The 27,387-nt window shown below is 33.1% G+C and overlaps 2 protein-coding genes across 2 annotated transcripts; both read left to right on the top strand.

The window, feature by feature from the left end:
- Positions 1–892: 892 nt before the first annotated feature.
- On the top strand, positions 893–11,500 carry LOC115971164 (AT-hook motif nuclear-localized protein 8). Its single transcript, XM_031090896.1, has 5 exons — positions 893–1,792; positions 1,867–1,919; positions 7,027–7,158; positions 10,493–10,654; positions 10,862–11,500. Exons 1-5 carry the CDS (start codon positions 1,195–1,197, stop codon positions 11,132–11,134), a joined length of 1,218 nt encoding a protein of 405 aa, XP_030946756.1. The 5' UTR covers positions 893–1,194; the 3' UTR covers positions 11,135–11,500.
- A 12,722-nt stretch (positions 11,501–24,222) lies between these two features.
- On the top strand, positions 24,223–24,603 carry LOC115970133. The gene has a single exon (XM_031089802.1). It carries the CDS (start codon positions 24,223–24,225, stop codon positions 24,601–24,603), a length of 381 nt encoding a protein of 126 aa, XP_030945662.1.
- The last annotated feature ends 2,784 nt before the right edge of the window (positions 24,604–27,387 follow it).

Genomic DNA, 27,387 nt, shown 5'->3' with positions numbered 1-27,387 from the left:
ATATGGTATTGATAAAAATTTGAAAAAAAAAAAAAAAAAACTTGTTGGGAAGATTGATCCAGATCTCTCAAGTTATTCTCAGCATAAAGAAAAGTTCCAACCTGAAGTTTGAGATTTGAAGACGTATCTAATGTTTTATCATGGGATAGGGAAGATGAAAAAGAAAAAGACAAAATAGAGAAAAAGAATCTTTTATTAACACAGTTTGTTGAAGTATTTAATTAGATAGATGACTAAAAATTATAATGGAAATCTAAGGAACAGTACATAAAGTATTGTACTTAAGTTTTGCCTATATATGTGTGTGTTGTGACCCTAACAACTTGAACTCACACCCCCCATCACTTGTACTTAGTGATGTGGTAAAAACTCATTTAGACTTATAAATAATTGAGCCCAAATTTGATCTTTTTTTTTTTTTTTTTTTGGGGTCAAATTTAATCTTGGGTTAACTTATTTGATAGATGAAATAAGAACAATACTATAGATTAAAAAAAAAAAAAATCATGTTTATACCTACTACTACTACTGCTAATAATCTGTCATGTCATCCGTTGTAAAATTTGTTATATTCCCTAGAATTTCTCTTTGCTAATAAACAAACCTGAACAACCTTTTTCTCCACCTGGGTTGAGAGTTGTTCACATTATAGGCTCTCAATTACCGCAGTACTTGCAAAAGCCCATTACTTCTTAATTCAATGGTTACCTACCACGTATGTAATAAACACCTACTTTTTTTTTCTCTTTTCTAACTTTTCACCCCCCCCCCCCCTCCCCAAACCTACTCTGTAGCAGAAAAGAGTGAAATTACAATTTAGTAGTGGGCGGAAATCCTTATAAAGTAACAAAGAAAACAAAAAGGCGCAAATTTACAAAACCCTAAAAATCTAAACCCTACCTTTTAAAACAAAACAAACAAACCAAACCCACTTTTCGGCTCCACGGTTTTTCAATTTCCCCAGTAAATTTAATTCCCTTCCATCTCTACTCTTCTCTCTCTCTCTCTCTCTCTATATTCTCTCACTCTCTCATCAAAGTAGGTTTCTTTTGTGACGAATGATGAGTAGTAGATAAACTCAAACTCTTTAACTCTCACCCAAATAAATTCCTCCCCCTTCTCTGCATTCTTTTCCCAGAAATCCAAATCCCTAAACAAAATCTCTTTCTCTCTCTCTCTCTCTCTCTCTGAGATATGGATTCACGAGAAGGTCCTCCTTCTTCTGCTACACCTCCACATCATAACATCATGGTTAGCCACCTCCACTCTTCATACCCATTGCCAAACACCGCCAACAATTCTAACAACAACAACAACAACAGCACTCCCAATTCTTCTCACATGATCCCTCCTCCTTCCTCCGCCGCACGATTCCCTTTCAACTCTTCATCCAAGCCGTTTGATTCGCCCCATCACCAACATCAGCACCAGCACCAACACCAGCACCAGCATCACAACAATAACAACACCACCGCCACCACCAACGCTTCCGCTAGTCCGTACGATCACGGATCGTCGCCTGTCGCCGGAGGAGGAGGAGGAGGTTTTAACATTGACGGCTCTTCCGCCTCCGCCGGCAAGAAGAAGCGAGGGAGACCCAGAAAGTACTCTCCCGATGGCAACATTGCTCTCGGCTTGAGCCCTACCCCTCCCCCTATCTCCTCTTCTGCCGCCGCCGCCAATCACGGCGCCGGTGCCGACTCAAGCGGGACGGCCCCCTCGTCTGAGCCCTCGCATAAGAAGCACCGCGGCCGCCCACCCGGTTCCGGGAAAAAGCAGTTGGACGCTTTGGGTGTGTTTAAATTTGTTTACTTTGATTGTAATATGAATAAATTTTTTAGTTTGACAGTTAATTTCGGTGTGCAGGAACCGGCGGTGTCGGGTTTACTCCTCATGTTATTATGGTGAAAGCGGGAGAGGTATGCTATTGAATGCTAGTTAGTTTATATAGTTATGAATTGGAAAATGCAGCTTCTTGGTGAGTTAAAAGAATGATCTTTAGTTAATTATTGTGGTTGTTTGGAAGGAAAAGTGTAGTTATTATGCTAATAAGAGAAAAAGGATGAAGATTGCTTATAATTGAGAATATGTAGTTACCGGGTGAGTTAAAAGAATGATCTTTAGTTAATTCTTGTGGTTGTTTGGAAAGAAAAGTGTAGTTATTATGCTAATTAGAGAAAAAGGATGAAGATTGCTTATAATTGAGAATATGTAGTTACCGGGTGAGTTAAAAGAATGATCTTTAGTTAATTCTTGTGATTGTTTGGAAGTGTAATTATTATGCTAATGAAAGAAAACGTATCAAAGATTGCACTTATTTACTTATAATTTGGAAAATGTGGCTACTTCATAAGTTAAAAGAATGATCTTTAGTTAATTCTTGGAATTGTTTGGAAGGAAAAGTGTAATTATTATGCTAATGATAGAAAAAGGATTAAAGATTGCCATAGTTTTTTTTTTTTTTTTTGGGAAAATCTGGTGATTTAAAAAAAAATGATCTTTTAGTTCATTCTTGTTATTGTTTGGAAGGAAAATGTAATTATTATACTAATAGAAGAGAGAGGATCAAAGAATGCCCTGATTCATCAATTAAATAAAGTGGTGAGCTTAAATTCGAAATATAGAAGTCTAATAATCTTTTCAAGACAATTTTTTTTTTTTGGGAGTCTTTTTGACATGAATATGGACTCATCATAAGAGTTGATATTCAAAAATTGAGTCACCAAAACAAAGGCGACTCATTTTAAATTGTATGTAGCAAAATGGTTTTACTGCTCATGTTATTATGGTGAAAGCTGGCCAGGTATGTTATTTAATGTTAGTTATTAAATTTAGTTGATGAGAATGTAGTTGAATATGTGGTAGTTTTGTTCGTTATAATTTGGAAAATGTAGCCACTTGGTGAGCTAAAGAATGATCTTTTAGTTAATTATTGTAATTGTTTGGAAGGAAAGTGTAATTATTATGCTAATGAAAGAAAAAACGATCAAAGATTGCCCTAATACATCAAATAAAGAAAGTGGTGAGCGTTATTTATTAAATTTAGTTGATGAGAATGTAGTTGAATATGCGGTAGTGTTGTTCGTTATAATTTGGAAAATGTTGCCACTTGGTGAGCTAAAAGAATGATCTTTTAGTTAATTCTTGTAATTGTTTGGAAGGAAAGTGTAATTATTATGCTAATGAAAGAAAAAACGATCAAAGATTGCCCTAATTCATCAAATAAAGAAAGTGGTGAGCGTTATTTATTAAATTTAGTTGTTATAATTTGGAAAATGTAGCCACTTGGTGAGCTAAAGAATGATCTTTTAGTTAATTCTTGTAATTGTTTGGAAGGAAAGTGTAATTATTATGCTAATGAAAGAAAAAACGATCAAAGATTGCCCTAATTCATCAAATAAAGAAAGTGGTGAGCGTTATTTATTAAATTTAGTTGTTATAATTTGGAAAATGTAGCCACTTGGTGAGCTAAAGAATGATCTTTTAGTTAATTCTTGTAATTGTTTGGAAGGAAAGTGTAATTATTATGCTAATGAAAGAAAAAACGATCAAAGATTGCCCTAATTCATCAAATAAAGAAAGTGGTGAGCGTTATTTATTAAATTTAGTTGATGAGAATGTAGTTGAATATGCGGTAGTTTTGTTCGTTATAATTTGGAAAATGTAGCCACTTGGTGAGCTAAAAGAATGATCTTTTAGTTAATTCTTGTAATTGTTTGGAAGGAAAGTGTAATTATTATGCTAATGAAAGAAAAAACGATCAAAGATTGCCCTAATTCATCAAATAAAGAAAGTGGTGAGCGTTATTTATTAAATTTAGTTGATGAGAATGTAGTTAAATATGCGGTAGCTTTGTTCGTTATAATTTGGAAAATGTTGCCACTTGGTGAGCTAAAAGAATGATCTTTTAGTTAAATTCTTGTAATTGTTTGGAAGGAAAGTGTAATTATTATGCTAATGAAAGAAAAAAAGGATCAAAGATTGCCCTAATTCATCAAATAAAGAAAGTGGTGAGCGTTAAACTTAAAATACTGAAGTTTGATAATCTTTCTTAGCTTTTCAAGATACAATTTTTTTCTTCTGAGTCTTCCTAACTTGATATGGACTCATCATAAAAGATGATATACAAAAATTGAGTCACCAAAAGAAAGGTGACTCATTTCAAATCCTAGTTAAAATGCACATCAGAGTCAGTTTGTTTGTATGCGATTTTAATGTGCAAAACGGTTTATTTATTGCATTCAATTTCTTTCTTTCCTTTTTGTTTTTGTTTTGTTTTGTTTTTTTTTTTTTTTTTTTTTTTTTTTTTTTTTTTTTTTTTTTTTTTTTTTTTTTTTTCCTTTAAAAAAAAAAGTTAAAAGTAGTATTATATGAATGTCATTAAACTTTTGTTTTTATGCAAAAGGTGCATCAAATTCTACTGTAACATTCATGGCAGCTTGATTCATTTTGGTTTAAAAAGGATGAGGGACTACATTGGAAGTATTTTGTTTGACTGTTCTTATGGCAGTAGCTGTATCATTTTCCCAGAATATTAATTTCATGACTTCTTTGTCCTTTACAATGCTAGAACAGTGTATTGGTGCATAACTTATTGATGATAATCACAGCATAATACATTTGAGATAAAACCTGAGGTGGTGATTTGCTGACTTACTCATAACTTAAGTCGTTAACAATTTATCAGCTGATGTATGACACTGCATCTAGGGTTTAAACAGCCGTTGCCTAAATTGATGCATGTAATCTATAACATATATTTCACCCGATAATGTGGCAAGTGCCAGTGGTTGGAGAGATGCTGGTAGCTTCCAAACGCCTTGGCTGTAGAGAGAGCTTGTTCTCATTTTAAATTTTAGAGGGGATGGTTCATAATAACAAAGACAAATGACCAAAGGACATTGGTTATGTTAAGCCAATGTGTAGAGATTGTGGCTTATTTCCTTGAGCCAATTTTTGCATGTGCACACACAAATTCATAGAAAGATAGAGTAATATAAGCACAAAAGTTTACCTGCTTATATGCGATAGAATGTGTGGTTTAGTTCTTATGCCTCAGAGAAGGTAAGTAGCAAGTTGCATACTCTATAAGGAAATAATTTATCATGTCTGAATAAAGAAATAACTTAACAGTGTCAAACAATGGGACTACCCAGTTTAGATGTGTTCATGTAATGTAACTTTTTGAACATTTAATTGTTCAACTAAGCTAATTGATGACTTTGAAGTGATCAAATTTATCTCTGTATCAACTTCTATTTACAGGGGAGCAACTGCATATTTCTAAGATGCCTATGGTAGACACCTGTGTATTGCCTTCCCTGCACAAATGTTTGAATCAAATTAATTTTTAATTTGTTTTAAGTCCAATGATTGGTACTTAAGATTTATTGTGTATATTTGGATTTCCCTCCAACAAGATTTTGAATCGGTCTTTGCTTTTGGTCTTTTGCATTTTCACTTGAATGACACTTTAACAATGAACCACATTTAGTTTCAGGTGAGTCAAAAAGTTATTAATATGTTGGTTTTGTAGAGTGTGCATTATATTTGTTTGGGCCAGTTGTTGTAAGGCATGAAGACATAGATTGAGGCGCAGAGAGATAACTTTGGTGTTGTCTAACCTGTATCAGAAGGTTGAAAATTCAATTGATTATTAGATGCAGTTAAATGATTTAAATAGTTGCTGTGACTTTTATTTAAGAATTAATACCTTATTTTATTGATCATGTATGTGTGATTTTTAATATGAAGGGCAATGAGCTCTAGTTTAACTTGTACCTCCTCTTATACCTCCTAAATGGAGAGTGAGGTCATATCTTCAAGTGATAGGAACCCAAGCTGATTTGAGGGTGGCCAAGCAGCAGTTAGCTTGGCACATCAAGTTCCGATTTTCCTCCCCTTGCTCCCATTTTCTTAGAGCAATTTCTTGAGGATTAAAGACAAGTATTGGCAGCTAATGGTTCGAGTGGGAGGCTTAGCTTAGGGTGAACCCATGTAATAAAAGTAAAATAGTCAAAATTAGTTAGTAGTTACTGTTAGATAAGCTAGAGTTAGTTAGTTAGAAGTCTAACTTGGTTATAACATTTATCAGTTATCGTGTGTAATTCATATAATCTTATGTTGAAAATAATAGTTGCACATGGTAGATTAGTACCAATGAGATGGATCCATGTGGACCATGTAGATTAGGGAAGTATTAGTATAAATACATGGTTGTGCTCTTATTTCTACTCACTGAATAATGTTGACAATAATGTTGCAATAGGTTTCTTAAACTATTGTAGTCTTGCTTGGAGGTAGAGATTCCCATCAAGCAACCCCAATTGGATAAGGTGATTCTCTTGTAGAAATCACAAGCATTCATCCATCTATCTTCCACCAACATCATTCAATCTCATTATCCATCCATTTGTCCTATCCATTCCAAACCCTAATTGCATCCCATCATCCCTACACTATTTTCCCCTTCAAGAATTAATCTCAAACCACCTCAAACCAACTCCATAGTTGCTTCCCTGGCCATGCTTGAGCCTACCCGTGCCTAAACATCTCATCCAAGCCCTCACATCAACCAAGAATCTGCTTCTGCTCTTGCACCTCCTTACATGCCTGAACCCTAAACCGTCATAAATTCTACTTTTCTCATCTTCTCTATTCAAGAATAAGAACAACCAAACCAGTATTGTGTTCTTATCAACAAGATCCATTGGGTGCATGTGTAACTTACCAATAAAAAAAAAATTAAGATGGTGAAGTCATGCAATTATTAGCCATAGCAAAGCAATGGGTTGAAAACATATTCTTGATATGATTTGTGGTTAGTGTTTAGAGAGGTTTTTGTAAATCATTAAAGCTTGTGAGTGAAGTCTTGGTGATATTAGGGTAGTTGTAGCTTTCTTTAACTCCTAACGTCTTGTATATTATGATGTTGTATTATTGGTTGAAATTCTTAGTTGGATTTTAGAAGGGAGCTGTCTGTTCAAATATAGTATCTTTCTAATTAGCTAACTATTGTGTTTGCAGGATATAGCGTCAAAGATTATGGCCTTTTCACAGCAGGGACCTCGCACAGTTTGTATTCTCTCTGCCAATGGTGCCATCTGCAATGTTACCCTTCGCCAACCAGCAATGTCGGGTGGTACTGTGTCATATGAGGTAACTTATTTGGTCTTAGATCCATCAAATACGAATTAAGTATTATTCATGTTATTTTACATGTACAGCAATATGGGGACTTGTTTGTGATAGAATATGTTAAACTGATATGGAAAGTGCCAAAGAATGATATGCAATCTGATGACAAAATTAAAATACATACATAAATACCATACATACAGCCATAACTATCTGTGTACATATCACATCCTTGCATTCACCTGAAAACTTATTATACTCACATTCTTCATACTTTTTCAATATCAAAACAAAACAGTCATGTTCAATACTAAAATATAATATTTCTGTTGAAAAATTATTGGTAACAACTAAAGGCAATCAAAATTGACGGTGGTGGTACCTTTTGTCACTTAAAATGATCTCTTTGAATTTTAAATACCATGGTTTGAATGAAATAGTTATAATCTGTGGCTTAGCTTATCTATGAACGGCCTCGTAATTCAAAGCCAGTGGAAATGTGGGTCTTTTGGAGGATACCTTAATGGTTTAAAAAATTAAGTGTAAACAATATTAAAACTATTACTGACTCTTATTTCCAGAAATATTTCTAAGATATCTTGTTAATTCAAGCTTTCAAGGGTGCTTTTCATTTTAATGACGTACTTATCAAAAATAAAGCCTTTAAGGTGTATGAAAGACTGCACCCTGCAATTTCAATACACATATTCGGTTTCCTAAGTGAATTAACAATGATTACAGATGAAATTTTCATGATACCTTTCTCTGTTTATTAAAATAGACATGCTAATATCAGAAACAGAAATAGAGAAATATGCTCGAAATCTTTTTATTTATTTATTTTATAAAGTAATAAAAGCTTTATTAGAAAAACGCTACTTCATGCAAGAAGAATGAAGTTGCAAAAAGATATATACAAAAAATTGAGTTTTGAGTTATTTTTGACACGAGATGCAGGAGTTATAAGAGGAAAACAAAAAATTGGTGAGGCATGTCAAAGTTCTAATGTTTTTTCTAGTATATGAATTTATTTCCGAATCTAAGAAAGGAAATTTTTTAGAATAGAGTGACCAAATTTTAGGTTGGCTGTCAACCTATCGCAACCCTCCTTTATTGGGCTTGGCATCTGCTGTGAACAAAAATATTTGACAACTAAGCACAGACACAATCTGCTGTGACAGCTTATTTATTTTTAATATATGGAGGACAGGTGTTGCTGTGCAGTTTTACTAGCATGATTGTGTTAAGGACTGGTGTTGTTTCTTGGCTATGTAGGACCCTGTTTATAGAGGTTGATTTTTGACCAAAGAAGCAATGTTTGTGGTGCAATGGTAATTGAGGATGACTGTTATATGACAAGGTCCTTGATTGATTTGAAACTGGGAATTTGCAGTGATCTTTTGTGGTGTGTTGGTATATATATATATATATATATATAGAGAGAGAGAGAGAGAGAGAGAGAGAGAGAGAGAGAGAACACCCATATTGTGAGTGTCCCTAATAGTCCCTAATTGTGTCACGTCAAATTGTATATCTCTATTTACAAATTACTTTTTGTGGGATAGCCTTGCAACAGGTGATGGATCTTTCCACATTGACGGCTTTGAGACCATAAGTCCCAAGAATGAATTAATGGAGCTAACACTGTTCTTTTTTACTAATTGTCTTTTGTCTTTGTTTTCCTTTTATTGGAAAATTATGGAGTGAAGGTAAACAAAATGAATTACCTTTAGGAACCTATGTTTGTCATGTTGGCTAGGGAGAGGAGATTGGAATGAAACTTGATGAGTGCTATGCACAATAAATAAGAGTGCCAGATCTGATAATTTGGTTCATAAATAGAAACTATTGTTTATGTAATAAAGATTAATCCCATTAAATCTATGACTTCTTGCAAGTGATTTAACATTCAATACATCAAGATGGCAATCTATGCCAAGTTTTCTATATTAGGTGTGAGTAGTCCCGTTATTAAGAGTGTGATTGTTTCTCCTTCTTTTCATTTATATGCACAAGAAATGCATTAAAGCTTTCTCTGGCATGCCTTCTGCGTAAGAAGATGCACTGTAGTTACCCGCCAAGTGCTGCCTAGTGGTTGGAGGCTTGGGACGTCTTCAAAAAAAAAAAAAAAAAAAAAAAAAAGATGCATTGCAGTTATTTTAGTTTCTTGTTTACCACAAAAAGAAATGAGATTCCAACCAAAAAAGGAAAAGTTATTAGTAGTTTTCCATTTAGTCCAAAAATGTATGGCATGATTTTCCAACCCGGGCCCTCTTCTTGCTTTGTAGCATGTTTTGCTTTTTACTTTTTTGATTCTGTGTTTGATAATAAAGTTAGGATGTGCATTACTTATCACAAACTAAAGTTAGGATGTGCTTTATATAGTAGAATGCTGGACAACAGGATTTATGATAAATATAATTTACTATAATGTATCCTGGAAAATGTTGAGTCAGATTAGTTATTATAATGCAGATAATACTTGTAAGAAGAGAAGTAATGTAGATAATGGTTGCTTCTGCACATGAGCATAAACCGCTTAGCCCATCAAGAGTGAATGTCCCTAGATTGCCTGGCAGCTAATTTTGGCTGGGTGGGGTTAGTTGCCCGTAGGTTTTGCTGTCTAGAGGTGAGTCCAAGGGGCTCTTCTCTAGAAAGGTTTCCCATGTTATTGAAAAATAAAAGTGGGATTGCTCAATGAAAACCAATGATATTTTGCTGTAAGAAAATGCTAGTGCTAGTTGAAAGCACCAAATAAGGTCAGGATGGATATAATGGGACTTGGATATGATCCTTAACTGTTGAAGTTCATGGCTGGAGGGTGGTTATAATAGAAAATTTCTGTTACATGGTGTTGGTTATTTTAGATGAAGCCTATCTCTAAGTAGTTTCCTTGATTTATAAGTTATTTATAAAGTATCACAGATGACAAAGGGTTTGTTGTACACGTCAACAAATTTCAGTTATGTAAATTGTGAATAGGTTCATTACGGAATTGAAAGCTGTAAACATTATCAATGTTATGACTTTTGAGTTTTTTCTTCCTCGATTACTGACATTATCAATGTTTGTGCTCTATGCATCTTACCCTTTATACGGTAGAATAACTGTAGGTATATTGTGGTCATGGCTTGAATAACCATGAACTGTGATACCATATTGAAAGACGAGATGCTCATCTGACCTTATGTCTTTCAAGGTTCATTTCTAATTATTTTTATTGGTACTTACACATGCATTCGGTGGGTTTTGAACTGGTGACATGCTATTTAAGCTAGAGCTCATTGGTTTTAAGATTTAATTTTTCTTCCATATGCATAAATTTTCTATGTCATGGTGTTATTGTTCTCTGCAGGGTCGATTTGAGATTATTTCTCTATCAGGTTCCTTTTTGCTTTCTGAAAACAATGGTAGTCGCAGCAGAACAGGTGGTTTGAGTGTGTCCTTGGCAGGGTCAGATGGTCGAGTATTAGGTGGGGGAGTTGCTGGAATGCTAACTGCAGCGACGCCTGTTCAGGTATTGCTCTACTTTTTTTTTCTTCTAATTTGTGCTTCATTTATGAATTTATGATGAAATATTCTCTTTCTGCACATTTAGTTAAGTGTATGAAGTGGATCCTATGTACTGATTTGGGCGCACCAATAAACGTCCAAACATCTGGGGAATTGACAAAGATACAAATACATTTTACTTTTTTATTTTAACTGTCTCAATGACTGCCAGGTCATCGTAGGTAGCTTTATTGCGGATGGGAAAAAATCGAACCCTAATAACCCGAAATCTGGGCCTTCTTCAGCACCGACATCGCAAATGTTAAACTTTGGTGCTCCTGTGGTCGCAGCCAGCCCTCCCTCTCAAGGGGGCTCAAGTGACTCATCGGATGAGAATGGTGGTGGTAGTCCAATTAATAGAGGCCCTGGACTCTTTAGTAATCCAGGTCAACCCCTCCATAACATGCAGATGTACCAACTCTGGGCTGGCCAAACTCAACAGTGAGGATGCTTCCCCCTTTAACAGTTCAGTGCGCTGGGTTATTGACTCAGATATTCTTCTGCGTAGTGGGTAGAGCTGAATTCCAAAAGCTAACAAAATGCATTATTTGAAGCAGATGGAGAGGTGTCTATTTCAAGTTCTCTAGATCGGGTTACTTGTTTTTATTTTTTCGAAGTTAGTCTTCGTTTTTTCCCCTACAACATAATTATAAAAAAAAAGATGGCTATTGTTCATAGCTGAGGGAATGCCACCTGATTTTTAGGATGTCATCACTTCAAATTGCTTTCTAAGTATTTTAGATCTATATATGTCTTTCCTGTTAGTAGTTTATGGACTTCTAATGAGATTTATAGCAGTTTTTTCAGTAGAGTTGAGTCTCATTTTCTTTCTTTCTTTTATTTATTCCATAAGTAAGAATAATTTTATTAAATGGAGACTACTTCATCTACAATGGTCACAAAGTTGGCTAAAAAGTTACGACAAAAAAATAAGGGAACTATGTTCAAAAGAGGATGGATACTTTAAAAACCATGGAATCAAGCAAAGAGCTTGCGAAGGATCCTTAAACGTAATTATTATGTTCGCGTTAGACTCTATATCAAAACATTATAAAGGAACAATGTTCCAAATGTCTAGAGAATATATTTATCCACCCGTTTCCTTCATACAAATATAAGATATCGTTCACTCTTCGGAAGAACACAGTAGGATTCCAAAAGCTATGAATTCCTGATTTGGGAGGAAAAGTGGGAAGAAAAAAGAGAAAAGTGGAGCTTAGCACTTGAATTACATATTTACCCCCTTGATGTGTTATATGTAAGTTTTTTCACTTTTTTATTTTATTTTATTTTATTATGGGAACTTGCATGCTTGGGATTTGTGAGTAAGGTCCTTGACTCCTTGTCTTTTCTTCCCTTTTTTTTTTTCATCTTTTTTTATTTTATTTTTTTTTAATTCTTTTCTTTTGTGTTCATAAAACACCCTTTCTTTTTTCAATTGTTTTGGTTTTTTTTTTTTTTTTTTTTTTTTGGGTTCTTGAACTTCTTATCCTCTTTTTATTTTATTTTATATTTTATGAAGAAATCATTCATCCATATTTTTTTTTTAATAAAAATATAATGTATTATTTTTGTTTTACCTAAATTGAATATAATGGTAATTTTATACAAACTTTATTTTCTATCCTTTCACTTTTCTTCTCAACCAAATAAAAGAGTTTTTCATTCCTTCGCTTTTCTACCCTCCCAACCAAACACATACAAGAGAAAACCAAATCTTTTCTATCATTCCACTTTTCTATCCTCTCTCCATTTTCTATTCTCCAACTTTTCCACTTCTCTGACCAAATGGATCATAAAATTTTCTCAAGTGAGAACTGAGAATCTTCCTCCAAACTGTCGTCCAAACAAAAAGGGAAACTCTCTGTGGGGCCTTCGCATTTCAAATTTCTTTCCAAGGGAAAAATAACAGAAGTTGACCCCTTCAAAGCATTAATTATAGAAAGAACAAATATCAAACTCTTCATTATTCTTATTATTGCCTTAGCCTGAATCCAAATCTTCTGTCCCACACTTCCTGCTCCATTATATACTTCACAAATAAAAACATGCCACATGTCCATTTAATTTATTAAATGCTAAATTTATGCCTTCTTTTATTTCAATTACCTAAATATGATGGGTTATTTATTTTAGGAAATTGAAATAATAGAAGACATAAATTTAGCATTTAATAAATTAAATGGATATATGGCATGTTTTTATTTGTGGAGTATATAGTGGAGCAAAAAGTGTGGGACATAAGATTTGGACTCCCTTAGCCCTGTCCTCCTATCATTTCTCTTCTTTAGTTCATTATTTATTGATGGATTTTTCGGGATTTATTTTTCTTATAATTGGAAGAAAAAGATTGAATCCGATCTCCATGAACATGGGATTCTAGAATATGGAGAAAAACAACTACTGAGTCCATCTGTTATTCATGAAAATCCCAATAGAATCTAAGCAACTACTAACTCCAGTTACTATGTCCAATTTAGTTGTTGTTATCGATGTCATGTGAGTAGGCGTGGTTGTTTTATTTTGTTAAGTTTGTTTAACATTTTTATTTTTGCAATTGTCCTTGTTGTTTTTATAAAAAAGAATTTTAACTAAATAACAAAATTTAACTCACTTGCCCTATATTATTTATTGACTCACACAACCACACTAGTCCATGAAAAATTATTAGGTACTCCCGGAGTACCATAAATGCGTACTCCCTCCTTTCACATAAATGGTGGATCCCACCATGAATTTAATTAGTAGGACCTACCATTCATGTGAGAGGAGGAGGGAGTATGCATTTATGGTAATCCGGGAGTATACAATAATTTTCGCTAGTCCATACATAAATAAATTAATACATTAAATGTCTATTAACCAATCAAATGCTTGAACAATTACTAACTTTATTAAAAAAAGTTATTACAACATGATAATAATAAACACACATGTAACTAACTCTTTGTATTTCTTAATTATTAAATTATATAAAGTTATATTATATTTATACTATATATGCACACATTCACACATATCACAATTCACACAAATAACATTATAACAAAAATAATAATAATAACGCATATATTTGACACTTACACACACACATATATAATATAAATTTGTAATAAAGAGATAGACACTCAACTCACACACAGACACTCACTTTTTTTGTTTAGATTTGAAGATATTGAGATAATCAGATAGAGAAGATAGATGGGGTGTGATTCATGAGAGAGAGAGAGAGAGAGAGAGAGAGAGAGAGAGAGAGATCTATGATTTGTATTATTTGATTTTGAGATTGGTTGATTTGCGTTGTTGTTTGATTTTGAGCTTGGCTGATGTGTGATTATGATGTACAAAAATATTTTTAATGGTGAATTAAACTAATAATGAAATATTATACACACACGTGTGCGCACTCATGTATTTATATTTTTTTTTTTCAAGTCAGGGGTTCATTTGAACCCCTTTGGAAGACCTCTAGCACCGCCCTTGCTGCCAAGTGATGTTTTCATCCCCAATATTTTTAATGGTGAATTAAACTGATAATGAAATATTACACACACACACACTCATGTATTTATAATATATATTTTTTTCAAGTCAAGGGGTTCATTTGAACCCCCTTTGGAAGACCTCTAGCGCCGCCCTTGCTGCCAAGTGATGTTTTCATCCCCCTAGACCACCCCACAAGAAATCTCTCTTTAACTTCTCAATCTTATTACTCATGAGGATGGTAATTAAATAAAGATAAGAAGTATGTATGTAAACTCGAAAGTGTCTTCTTCAAAAAGGTTAGCTGTCCCCGTTTTGATAGGTAAAACTTTTTCCAACCCACTAACCAAAGTTATATTTCACCAATATGGGGTTCCAAATCTATGTAGACTTAAATGAAGCCCACAGTAAAATCTCAATATAAGTCAATGGTAGAGACCCTACCTTACAACCCAAAATATTAGCAAGAATAGACATGCTTTCAACCACTACTACTTGGACCATATCCTCTCACTCAAATTAAACTTTAGGCCAATCATTGCCTCAAAATAAATCATTACAATCAAATGTAGAGAATTTGTTCGGATTAGCATCACAAAACAAGATTTATAATCAACAAATAATAGGTGCAAGAAACGTAAATCATCATTTTCTCTATTACATGCAGTGAAAACCCTAATAAGGCTAACGTTCTCCAATCTTCTTAGCATCCTACCCATAACCTTTATAACCAAGTTGAAAAGTAACTGATAAAGGATCTCCTTGTTGCAATCCCCTCAAATTACCAAAAAAAGCAGAATTACTACAATCCCTTTTAGAAAAAGGTGGGTTAACTAACGAAAGAAAGATGGAATCAGATGCATTCTTAAAAGAAAGCGCTTTGCCTCATTCTCTCCAACAAATACAATAGTGCCTTGCAATTAACATGGTCCTAGGCATTTCAAATCCAACTTGCAAATAAGCCCTAGAGTTATACTTCTAATCCTACCATCCACACATTTATCTCAACGAGAGCTAAATTTAAAATTTGCCTACCTACAAATGCATTCTAAGACTTATAGTAAAGCCTGTCCAACACTGCTTAGAACATATTCCCCAACACCTTAACAAGATTTAAAAGAGTGTGTATAGGGTGTACAACAATAAGTGTAACAAGATTTAACCTAGTTTTAAGCATATAATCAATTGTTTTACACATCTCTCTCTCTCTCTCTCTCTCTCTCTCTCTCTCTCTCTCTCTCTCTCTCTATATATATATATATATATATATTGAAACCTAATTTATTATGATTTTAATACATGTGATCAATTGTTTTTACGCGTGTGCTAGCTATAATTCGTTAGGGGTTGTTATTAACATAATCAACTCCTTAGTGTAAATGTAACTAGGGTGGCCACTGTAAACTAAACTTATTTCATTTTATAAGAATTTTACTTTAAAATTAGATTAAAATAAGAGTCTCTCTAATTCTATCCCTCCCTCTCCTCTCTACTCAAATTTCTATGTCTCTTAAACATTAAATCTTTCCTAAGACATCATAGATGCTCAGATCCTTTCATGGACCATATTTCGATATGAGTATGTAAGACATAATTAGATGTCCTCACAAGAACTCATAACCTAATTAAACCTCAAACTGTACCAATTTGGTGTTCAAGTGACAATTCTTTGCTGAAAAAAAAAAAAAAAAAAAAAAAAAAAAAAAAAAAAACAAAGGTGACAATTCTTTGCATTTATTCGGCATCGGCTGGAAGAGGGACTGGTGATAGCAGCTCTCTCTCCAACGAATCCTCTCCCATCTTCTGTAGATATATGGTGGAGGTCGTGCCATTTTATTTACAAGTGAGCTGGGTTTTACACCTATTTTTGAGTGAGATTAAGCCATTATTTGTAATGCTTTCAGTAAAAAGATAGACCAGCAATGCCAGTTCGGTCACATAATTAAGGATGCATTGGGGTTGGCTCAACAGATGGAGGGTTTTTATTTTATTTATTTATTTATTTTTAATGATAATACTGTGCTTATGTTAAAAAGGCAAAAATTTCTTTTGACTTTACAGTCTAGATGGAGAATGTTTTACCAAATATTGATATATTTATTTGAACTAATTCAACACATCATTGAAATAAAAGTATTGATGAATGCTTCTAAAAAAAACCGAAGAATACTTTCGTTTTGGAAAAAAATTGACCATCATTCGCCATTTCTTATATCTTAAAGGGATTTCTTTGTAGTGAGTCTGTCTAGTGAGTCTAAAAGTGATATTAACCCATCTTGCTCGTAAAGGGCAAACTTAATTTATAAAATAACTACTAGTATACTTGAAAAGTCAAAACAAATTAGATAGAATTAATGGTGTACGTATCCTGAAGTGTTATTTCTTTTTTTTCTTTTTTTCTTTGATGAAGTGTTATTATCCTGAAGTCTTATTTCTTTAGCTAGATAGAAGTTAAGCAGTAAATGTTGGGGGACAAGGAGGATATCATAAACTGCTTTTCTTTTCTTTTTTCCTTTTAAAAAAAAATTTATATATATATTTTTTTATAATTTGATAATTATAATGTAGGAAAATTTTAACTCTAAAGATTTTGTTAGAAACAAGAGTAGAGCTACATATAAATATTTAACATTTAAAAATTAAGCCTATAAAAATAGGAGTTGGACCCATCAAATATTTAAGTAACGTACTATTCCAATGGTACTCTGAAAAAAGAATTGGCAATATTATATCTTAAACATGAAATAATTCAATTTCAAAAAATAATTGACAATTTTACATCTTAAACATGAAAAAGATCAATTTTAAATAAAGATGATATATTTTTTTGGCAATCCTAATTTCTATCCTCTTTTCCAAAACTTCAATCAAGTATCCACGTGTCCAACATAAGAAAAGTTAACCGGTGACAGAACTACTTAAGGGCAGCAGGGCCATGCCCACACCCCCCCCCCCCCCCCCCCCCACAAAAAAAAAACCTTTCTATCAGTATGTATATTAACAAGAAAAAAAAAAAAAATTGGCTCTAAAATTTGTATACTTGGCCCTCCTACCCAAAAAATTTACAAACTCACCTGAGAAATCTAAAAAATGGATAAGAAGAAAAGTTTATTAAAAAAATTGCACATATCCGGATAATAAGAAAAATCTTTGGATAAATCATAAATCCGGTTTAAGTAAAAATAGTAACAACAAATCAATTACAAATCCTAGTAAAAAAAAAATCATAAAAAACCCAATAACATTTACCCAATTTCTCCCTCTCACTTGAGAACTCTATGCCCCTCTCAATGACTCCATCTCCATAGTCACATAAACAACTCCTATATCATGTACTGATTGCTCCATCCATACACTAGTTAGACCTTGATAATATTAAAATGTATCAATTGATTTACAAAACTCTTGATTATAAAATCCTATTATTGATTTTTTTCAAAAGAAAAAATATAAATAATAATTAAAAAATTAATGCTAATAATACATTGTTTTCAACTTCTAGTACTGATATTCCAATTTTTTAAAATCTTTGAACAAAGACATTGGCCCCTAATTTTGAATCTAGCTAGTTCCGTCTCTGCAGTTAATTAATTTCAATGCTATTCAAAGTAGAAAAGAGCAGGTAAAAAAAATTGAGAGGAAATTATAGAAGGTTATGTATGTGTTTTACAATGTCAAATCACAATGATGTTGCAATGTTCCAATTCAAAAGACAAATGTTGGATCAATCGAGGCTGAAAGTTTGCAGGGAAATATGCCAAATGGACGCTCCAGATAGTTCAATATAATAGTAAAAAAAAGGGATTGTATTTGTAGGAACTAGGAACCATGGACAACTACATACATATGGACACTACGGATACAATGTTAAAAAACGATTGCATAACGTGCAACTACCAGTTGATAAAATTATGTGGTGCAATTAGACATAGAAATAGACTTAATTGGAAATGAAATAATTGAATTAAATGCAGCAAAGTGATCGGTGTTATTAAATTTAAAACAAAATAAACTAGTCTTAAAAAAAAAAGCAGAAAGAAGAAAAATGATTGACGCTAAAACGAAAGAAGGATTAAAAGAACGCGTAAAGCATGCATGCATGCCACACCAACACCAAAGCCAACCTAAAATAAATGACTGTCACCGACAAGGTGTTTGATGACAGAAGTAGCTAAAAACCGCGGCTTAGGTAGGTCACATAACATAAGAGTTGACGACAGCACTTTTGACAAACGGGGATATAACAATCGGAAGTCTCTGGACAGCTGCTAATTAAGCACTACGATGATTCTCATCGGAACGTCATAAGTTATTGAAATAAAGTTGTGATTACGTAGAAGAAATAATGTAAATTTCAGTTAATTCAATTTAGATTTTTTTTTTTGGCCATATTTAAAAAATAAGAGATTTGAGATTTGAAGTTTCATTCACATCAAAAATTGGTTAGTGTTTTATTCTGACAATAATGAACAATATTTATATATAAATTTGATATATAATTATGCATAGAGTGAATGTCATAAGTTGAAATTTTAAAAAAATAATTATAAAAAAATGATAGTATTGGTAATTGCCGAAAAAATGTTGTCCACTTTACCTTTTTATTTTTGCTTGAGATATATATATATTTTTTTTTCTCAAAAAAGAGAGTTATCCACTCTACTTAATCCCACGTACTTACGCGTTTGTTAGAATTTGTTGTTTATGATAACCGTTGGGAAGTCAATTCATAGTTCATGATAAAGAATCTACAGCTAGTTTCATCTTATAGATGAGAGGGCACAATGGCACATGGACTTAATGCTGCCTTCTCTCTGTTAGTTTGTTTGTATATATGTATTATTGACTTCTATATTGCATTTATATAAACTTTAAGCTAGTGTTATGTGTTGAAACATTTGAAGGAGAGTTATTTTTCTTACCAAACCTCAAGGCGATTGATGTAATTTACTCAATTAAAAAATATAAATTAATTAGAGCTCTACCATGTGACATGCTAGGGCCTAGTACTAGTAGCCAAATTTGATGTATTCACCGTAGTATGTGACACGATCATAGTCTAACCTAAATGTTAAAAATAAAAATAAAATTTAAAGACAAAAAACTCCAAAATTCATGGAGCCACTACATTATGTGACATGAGTTTCTATTGGATGTGACAAAGTTAAAGTCATAAGTGATCTTAAATCTACCTAACAATTTTATTTATTTTTTAAGTAAAATTACAAAAAAGAAAAAAATCTTTATTAACATGTGATGCGGTGAAAAGCTTGCCATATATTGTACATTTGTACTTGATGTATACAAAATCTTTTGTGATCATGTTATAGTTTAAAGTCAAATTATTATTATTATTTTCAAAAAAAGAGAATTTAAAGTTAATAATAATTATAAATAAGTAATGTTGGAAATTAATCTGTGAAGTGATTGTTGAGCGGGATGTGAATTATCGATGGATGTGACAAAGTTGCAGTCATTAGTGACCTTTGTTACCACTAATCAACTTTACACATGCACACAAAATAAATAAATAAAATAAATAAGTAAATAAAAACCTAGATTTACCATGTGACTTGATTGAGCCTATCTCATATTTGATTTACACACCATCTTTTGTGACATGATCACAATCTAACTTATGTGACGTAAATTACTAGCGGATGTGAGAAACTTACAATCATAAGTGACCCTATTAGAGACTGAAGAAAACATAAATAAAATAAATGAAGAAAGAACTCCTTTTGTTTGTACATGATGTGGCCAAGTCTACCATTAGAGTAAACCTATTTATACAGTGATGAGTCCAAAAAAATCATTAAGGTCGTCCACTAATATGGACGACCTGGCATCATTAGTAGACCGCCATGGAAAAAGATGAGTAATTGCTCAACACATTCAATAATGACCATTAAAAGTCTTAAACTCTCGTCAAGACAAAGAACGTTACAATTAAGGTAATAATTACCTTTATTTATGTCCAACAACTACCTAAATCACCTATAAAAGTACAATTTGCCTCACTTGCTACGGTATGTCAAAAACTACTACAAAAAACTATCTATATATGAAAGATATAGGTTAATACTAACTTAAGTATCAGAAGCTCTCCCACTGGGCACAACCTAGTAGTCTTTTCGATTAACTCTCTTTATCTTGTAGGTCCTACAAGATCGTCAAGAGCCCCGAATTGGACGAGTAATCCAACTGGTGATTTTGGCATCATCATACAGAATCTTTTGTGGCCCTCTAAAAATTTTAAGTTAAAAAAAATAAAAAATAATAGAAAACAATGAAGCTATTATTGAATGTAACACTAAGTAACATTATATGCGAAAAAGTTAATTTGTATAAGGATTCTGTTAATGAATGTCTTAAAAGCAATGGTTTAGATGCATTTAATGCTTTATTAATAAGTGATCTACAGCCCGTTTGATTGGAGATTTCTAGCATCATTGTTTAAAATGATGTGAAAACTGTAGTTTAAAAAGTGTTGTGAAAACATATGTTTACAGTATTCATAAAGCAAAAAATGTGTTTGGTATTATATTTCAAATAACATGTTTCCTTGAGTGAAAAAATATAATTGTGTGTTTGGTATGTGTTTGTGTGCGCAAGTGTTTTTTTTTTTGTTTTTTTATTATTTTATTTTTTTATTAAGTTGAAAGTGGGCTCCTTGGTTGGAATTGAATAAAGAAGTTTTATGTGTTGTCTAATCAAGTGAGTTCCATATTTTTCAAAATATTTACAAAAATGTCATTAAGCAATGTTGTTTGAAATCTAAAAATTGGTAAAAGAAGTTTTCAAAATTCAGTGTTTAAACACCCTAAAATGAGCAACATAACTTAAACACTCCTAAAAAAAACAACATTACCAAATGCATTTCTTTTTTTTAGAACCACGGTTTTTAGGGTCTAAACATTCACCAGAGTGTATACAGTAAAAAAGAGTGATTTAGGATAGGTACTCTAGAGTTCTAGCATAAATTTCTTTTTTAGGGAGGGAATTCTATGCTATTTTCTAAATTAGAATTTTTAGTCACTCACTTAGCCACTCATCTTCCTTATCCAAGGGTTTTGTCCAATCAAAATTGAACAAAGGTCTAGTGTCATCTAAAGGAAATTGTTGGTCGAATTTAAAAGCTGATTTTGAGGAGAGATTCCTGTAAGGACCAGATTTGAGTCCTTAGCCCAAAAGATGGATGGACTTAGGCTCAAAAAATCCAAAATAATGAATTTGTAGAGAGTGGGTTGGAAAATTGGGCTTTAGTGAATCAGACAACAAATAAATTAGATCTTGATGACAAGAGAATGAAGATAGATAAGTTTAAACTAAAGAAAATCGTTCTCGGCACAGTCTGAGGAGATCAGTTCTTATATATTGATCCTTAAGTTTGATTACAAGTTCTGTTCTTGACTGCTATAGTGTTTTTCTTTCTCATTCTCTCCATTCTTTCATGGAAGGTCACTTCCATTATATAGTTCCCTTTAGACGATTTTGGCTCTCCACTTGTTGATTATCCAAGCTTCTACTTGAGTGCTTATCCCATCAGACACTCTCTCAGGCCCTCTGTGCGTTGGGGCAGCCAATGCAACACTGTTCAAGGGTTTTCTCTACATTAATGTAGCTAGAAAGTTAGCTGCAAAGAATTTAGTACGGTGGTAGCAGCTTTCCCTTAAGATATTTCGTGGCCTCCCTCTGTCTTGTTCCTTTTGAATACTTATCCAAATTAGTGGAGTCATCTAGACCGTCGCCCCTAGTGTCAGACATATCTTCTGACCTCAACTTTGCCCTGCCGAGGAAGTACTCTTCCTTGGACAGCCTTCTCGGATGGTTATGATCAAACCTCACCTCTTTACTCACCAACGCAGGTTCTTAAGAAGGTGTTTACCTGTCCTCAGACTATTCATGTCCTCAGATTGGGCCCCTGGCCCAATATATATGTAGATATGCATTCCTGGGCCTATCATCCCCTTTAGAGTTTGGTGTATAGTTTATCAGGCCGAGGACTTTGGTTGTTGGCTGTTGTCTAAGTGTCAAAGGTAGACCAACTTAATGAGCTCCTTATTCCATTAGTCAAAAGTAGGCCTGGTTAAATGAAATCCGAGACCAAATGGGTTTGTGAGGAAGAGGATGACGGTAGAAGAAGTTACTGACCTTATGAGGCATCCTCTGGCTGCTTGTGATGAGATGAGACTTGACCTTTCCAGCCTTGAATATGGTTTTTGAATTCATTTTACATATTCTTTGAGGCTATTGCCCTTTTGAGTTGTGGCTGAAAGGGAATTCCGGTACAATTTGTACAGAAATGTGCCCTTTTGAGTTATAGTAAAACTGTGATTTCAGTTGCCTTGGATGGATTTACATTCTTGCTAAAGGCCACATTGACTTTTTAAGGTTGAGTATTTGACCAAACCAAGTTTGGTTTTTTGTCTATAGTATAGCTAGCTTGATTATCTTCTGGGCTAGTGAAGAGCAGTTGATCGGTAGTAGGTGGTTTACTGTATACATGTTTAAGAGCATTCTTATCAAACCTTTCAAATGCTAAAAATCTTTTTTTTTTATAGCATTTTTAACCCAAAAGCTTGCTCCATCAAATGTTTTGAATGGTATAATTTTTGCAATTGATGCACAGTGCAATCTCATATTTGAGACTGCACTGTTCATCAATTGTAAATCTTATATTATTTTTTTATTCAATGGGGCCCATTGAGGAGAAATAGAGGAGAGAGAGGAGAAATAAAAAATTATTGAAAAATAATAAAGAAACATTATTTAAATGAAATGGTAAAAAAAAAATAGAAGTTATGATATAGATGGTATTGTAAAGTGGTGTGTTATATGTTATAAAATTGGGTTTTGAGATGCTAAATGTTATATTTTTTGACAAGTTTGATAAGAATGCTCTAACACACATGAATTTGTTGATCAATTTTTTTTTTTTAACTTGGCTAAAAAAAAAAAAAAACATTTCAAAGTAACGTCAAAGTGGAGCGGACATGAAAGTATTGTATGGGACCAAATCTAATCTTACTGTCTCACGCGCCAAGCCAGCAAATTTTTAGATTCAAACAAAAACACCAATAAAATTATTTTTGAGCTGATTGAAGCTCACATAATTTATTTGAACTTTATATGTAAATGCTCTCTAACGTGAGTAAATTTATTGTGTACATTGAGCATGATATACACAATAAACTTTATGGTGTAATTCCAAAAATATCTAATTGCACATTTAATTTTATAACCTTTTGACATGTGTGATGATGACATGTGCAATGGTGAGTTGTTAACATTTTTAGTTCCATTACCGACTTATTAATTTTTGTTAATCGCTTAACAAATTATAAAATTTGATGTGAAGATGATTATATATATATATATATATATATATATCCCACTTTAACATGCGTGATTATCATCTCATATAGTCGGTCTCGTATGGGTCCACTACAAATGGAGCGGGCACACAACCACCCAAAAATGAAACAAAAACAAAAACCAATTAAGTCGTGGGAGCTCTCATTATATGATACGCGATACACGCGCAATTAGAGCAGCTGTGGTCCACCTCTTAAGTCGGCAGTCCTAATCCAATTCCTAACTCCCCAAAGATTCTTCCTCACTACTACTGCGTAGACACCAACGGCTCTCTATTATTTGCCAGCAAAGCCTGAAACATCAAATACCACAGCCACATATATACCATTCCACCCAATCTGCTTCTTTAATTGGTTATAAATATAAATACTCTTTCCTTTTTTTTTTCTTTTTTTTTTTCTCTAGCCGTTGGCTTTGTCCTATCCTTTCAATTAAATTCAATTCCACACTTTCAATCTCTCTTCCTAATCACTTTCCTTCGCTTTCACTTCCCAACAAGCCAAGTTATATATAAAAAACCAACATAGCCCAACACCAAAGAAACCCACAAATACACATACATAGTTTTATTTATAGGCCTGCATATATATATTTCCTCTCACCCACCTATTCTTGATACACATTTTATGACCATTTCCCCCATAGTCTAGGCACAAGGATTTTTCCTTTTTAATGGATTGCTTGGTCTTGCCGGTGACTATCTTGAAGAGGCGCTGCACGGGGTCACGGCTAGGCTACCGGCCTTTAACCAAAGATGGGTTCGAGGAGTCGGGGCATCAAGTGACCGTGGTGGTCGGGAAGGAGAAGAGAGAGTTCTTGGTGGATCCATTTGTGCTAGAAGAAAACCCCTTTCGGGTTTTGATTGAGATGATGAAGAAGAATGATCAGGAGAAGAATTTCGTTGTGGATCATAGGAGCAAGAAGAGGGTGATTTTCGTGGATGTGGATTCGATTTTGTTCGAGCACATGTTGTGGTTGATGTATAATGATTGTTCTTCTTTGTTTAAGCTCAACCTCAAGGAGATAATTGACTTCTATTCTCAAGATTACTAGCTAGATCAGGAGGAACACACAAAAACATACATATATGTAGAGGTACTGTACTAACTTTGAGTTTGTCGGTGTCCCTCTGTAAAGGAAATTTTTATACTATATATCCTAAACTTGCAATAATACACATGTTCATGAATAACATTATTACGTTGTTTATTTTCTCTCTCTCACTCTCTCTTTGATTTTCCAATATTTTTCCATCACTTTTGATTTTTATGATTTTAATTATTTACTGTTCAAGCACACTGGGTTCCCTATTATCATGGCTTACAACTACGTGACAATTCATTTTCTTCTTTTAATCCAATCGTAATATCACCATAAGCGTGAAGTCATGTAGGCTTCTTCTTTTTTCCTTCACTATATATTGCATATAGCCACCGTAAAACTTGCTAACAGGACCAATTCAACAGCAAATGTTCATTTGGTTACAGGACCAATTCAACAGGCTGTTCCTAGTTCTTTACGAATGTATGTGGTTGTTATTGTTATTTTTATTTTTATTTTTTTTGTTTCTTCCTCAAAATGAATGCATGTTGTTGAAAAAGTCAATTTTTTTTGGTAAATCGGTAGGGAAGGCAGCTAAACATTGACAATTTTTACCAGGATATATAAGCATTAAGTATTGACGTTGAATTTTAAACTAGATATCAATTTTGTATTTGAAATTTAATTTGAACGATTCATCCTTAAACATAAGATTAATAATAAAATAATCCATCTATTATATTTTTCTATTAAATTTTCTTATATTTTATTTAGTGATATATATTATACACATAATTTATGTTATATTATTCATAACTTTTAAATGATATTAATCTAAAATTTCCCGAGGCTCAAATTGTGAGTGCTTCTGTCCTCGGACTACTATCAGAAGTTGAGAACCAAATATCCAAGTGAGAAAAAATCGTTGTTTAGACCCTAGTCTAACTTACAATTAATTTTATTAGTTATTCAATTGAATAATTAATTAATCAAGTTTAAGTGTAACATATATAAATGCAATCAAGAAAAACACGCAATAGAAGTAATAGACAGTGTATCCAAACTCTCTGCTCTACTCATACTGTTGAACTAGATTTTAGTCTTCACAGTGATTTTGTGCCGAAAGTTGATCATCAATTGCCAAACCAATCTCTTGGTTACTTCAAGGTCACTTGAAAATTTTGCAATGTCTCAATGGTTTCACAATACTCCAACAACATTGTTGGTGATCTTGTGTTAGGTGGTAAACTCCTCTCAAGTACTTATATATGGCAATTGGAGAGGTTGAAATATTCTCAATGAGATATGTGATCGTCTTTCTCTCTTCAATATTAGGGATTTTTTTTTTTTGGGTTCGTATAAGGTGTAGAGTTATAGGGTTGAAAGACTACAAAAGGCATGCTAACTGTCAGACAAAACTTTGTTTCCATCATCCTTTCAAATAGGCTTCATTATGCTCGATTGAAATTCCCAGACTTAGAATAGTGAACAACTCTGTTTTGACTTCAACCTCACTTACTCCAAACGATCACAATTGAATTTAAATAACAATTACAATGTAACTTTTGTAAAGATTACAACCAAATTTGTCATTCAACCTAGAATAACAAACAGAGTGGATCCTCAAGGAACCAATGTTGGTAGAGAAATTTTTCCAATATCCTCACCTGAATATTTAGCATTTTGCATAATTGGGGTATTTTGTAATATGCCTTCATGCTTCAAAATGAAAATTTTTATTTTATATATATATATATATAGAGAGAGAGAGAGAGAGAGAGAGAGAGAGGTGATTTTTGATCCAAAGGAAAGGGGAAATGAAAGATTCAAACTAGTGAGCTACACTTCATGAAATGCAGTTTCTAATTAATTGTGCAATCTTTTGAGGTTAAAGATGTCATTAAAAAATTATTGATGATATGATATAAAAAAAAAAATTAAAAAAAAAAAAAAATTTGTACATCTCGTGATTAGGTTTAGACAAAAAAATATAGTTGAATGCATATGGTTAATTTTTCTAGGATTGAATGTGTAAATCAGAAGTTCTTTGACCAAATTGATACCCACATTTATATCTATAATTAATATTAGTAAAAGCCCATAATGTTTTTTTTTTTAATAATTAATTAAAAGCCCTTAACTTATTATGTTGATGAAATACATACGTCCATTGCCGGTCACTTTCTAGATTGGTGAAGTCCAATATATGTCATTCACATTGAAATAGTCTAATTTGGCATAAGGTGGGAATGGAACTAAATTACCACCCTCCTACCTAAAGTTGTTGGGATTAAGCACATCAATCTCCTATCTTTGAGCTTTCTTGCAATTACTTCACTGCATCTATATATGTTGATGTAACCAACTTTAATTAGCGTAAAGTTACCGAATTTTGCCAATCCTCTGGTCCCTCTCAACACAACCAAACAACTTGAAAAACCCCACATCAACATGCATGTGGTCAATGAAACTAAAACTAATTGGCGTGACAAATCGAATATGCCTCTCAAGGGAAACCAGAGGAGTCTATAATGTTTTTTTGTTTTTAATATATATATATATATATATATAATGAGCATTTTTCTTAGGAATCTTGCACTTTCCGTCTAGGGCTGACTGCAGCTAGTTTTTAATCTTTATTGCTTGAATATCATATCAAATGTGACGAAGAACATGTCATTCTAGTACAAGTTTTTGATAAAGGGTTGTGTGCTGTGTGCCTTCAGATAGACTTTTGAATTAAAAGATATTTCCCCATGCCAAAAACCTTATGGTTGATAGTCCTATTGACATCTG

The sequence above is a fragment of the Quercus lobata genome, chromosome 12 (assembly GCF_001633185.2).
Source record: "Quercus lobata isolate SW786 chromosome 12, ValleyOak3.0 Primary Assembly, whole genome shotgun sequence".
Classification (NCBI taxonomy): domain Eukaryota; kingdom Viridiplantae; phylum Streptophyta; class Magnoliopsida; order Fagales; family Fagaceae; genus Quercus; species Quercus lobata.
Note: the sequence above shows the minus strand (reverse complement) of the source record. Positions and strands in the feature narration are given on the sequence as shown.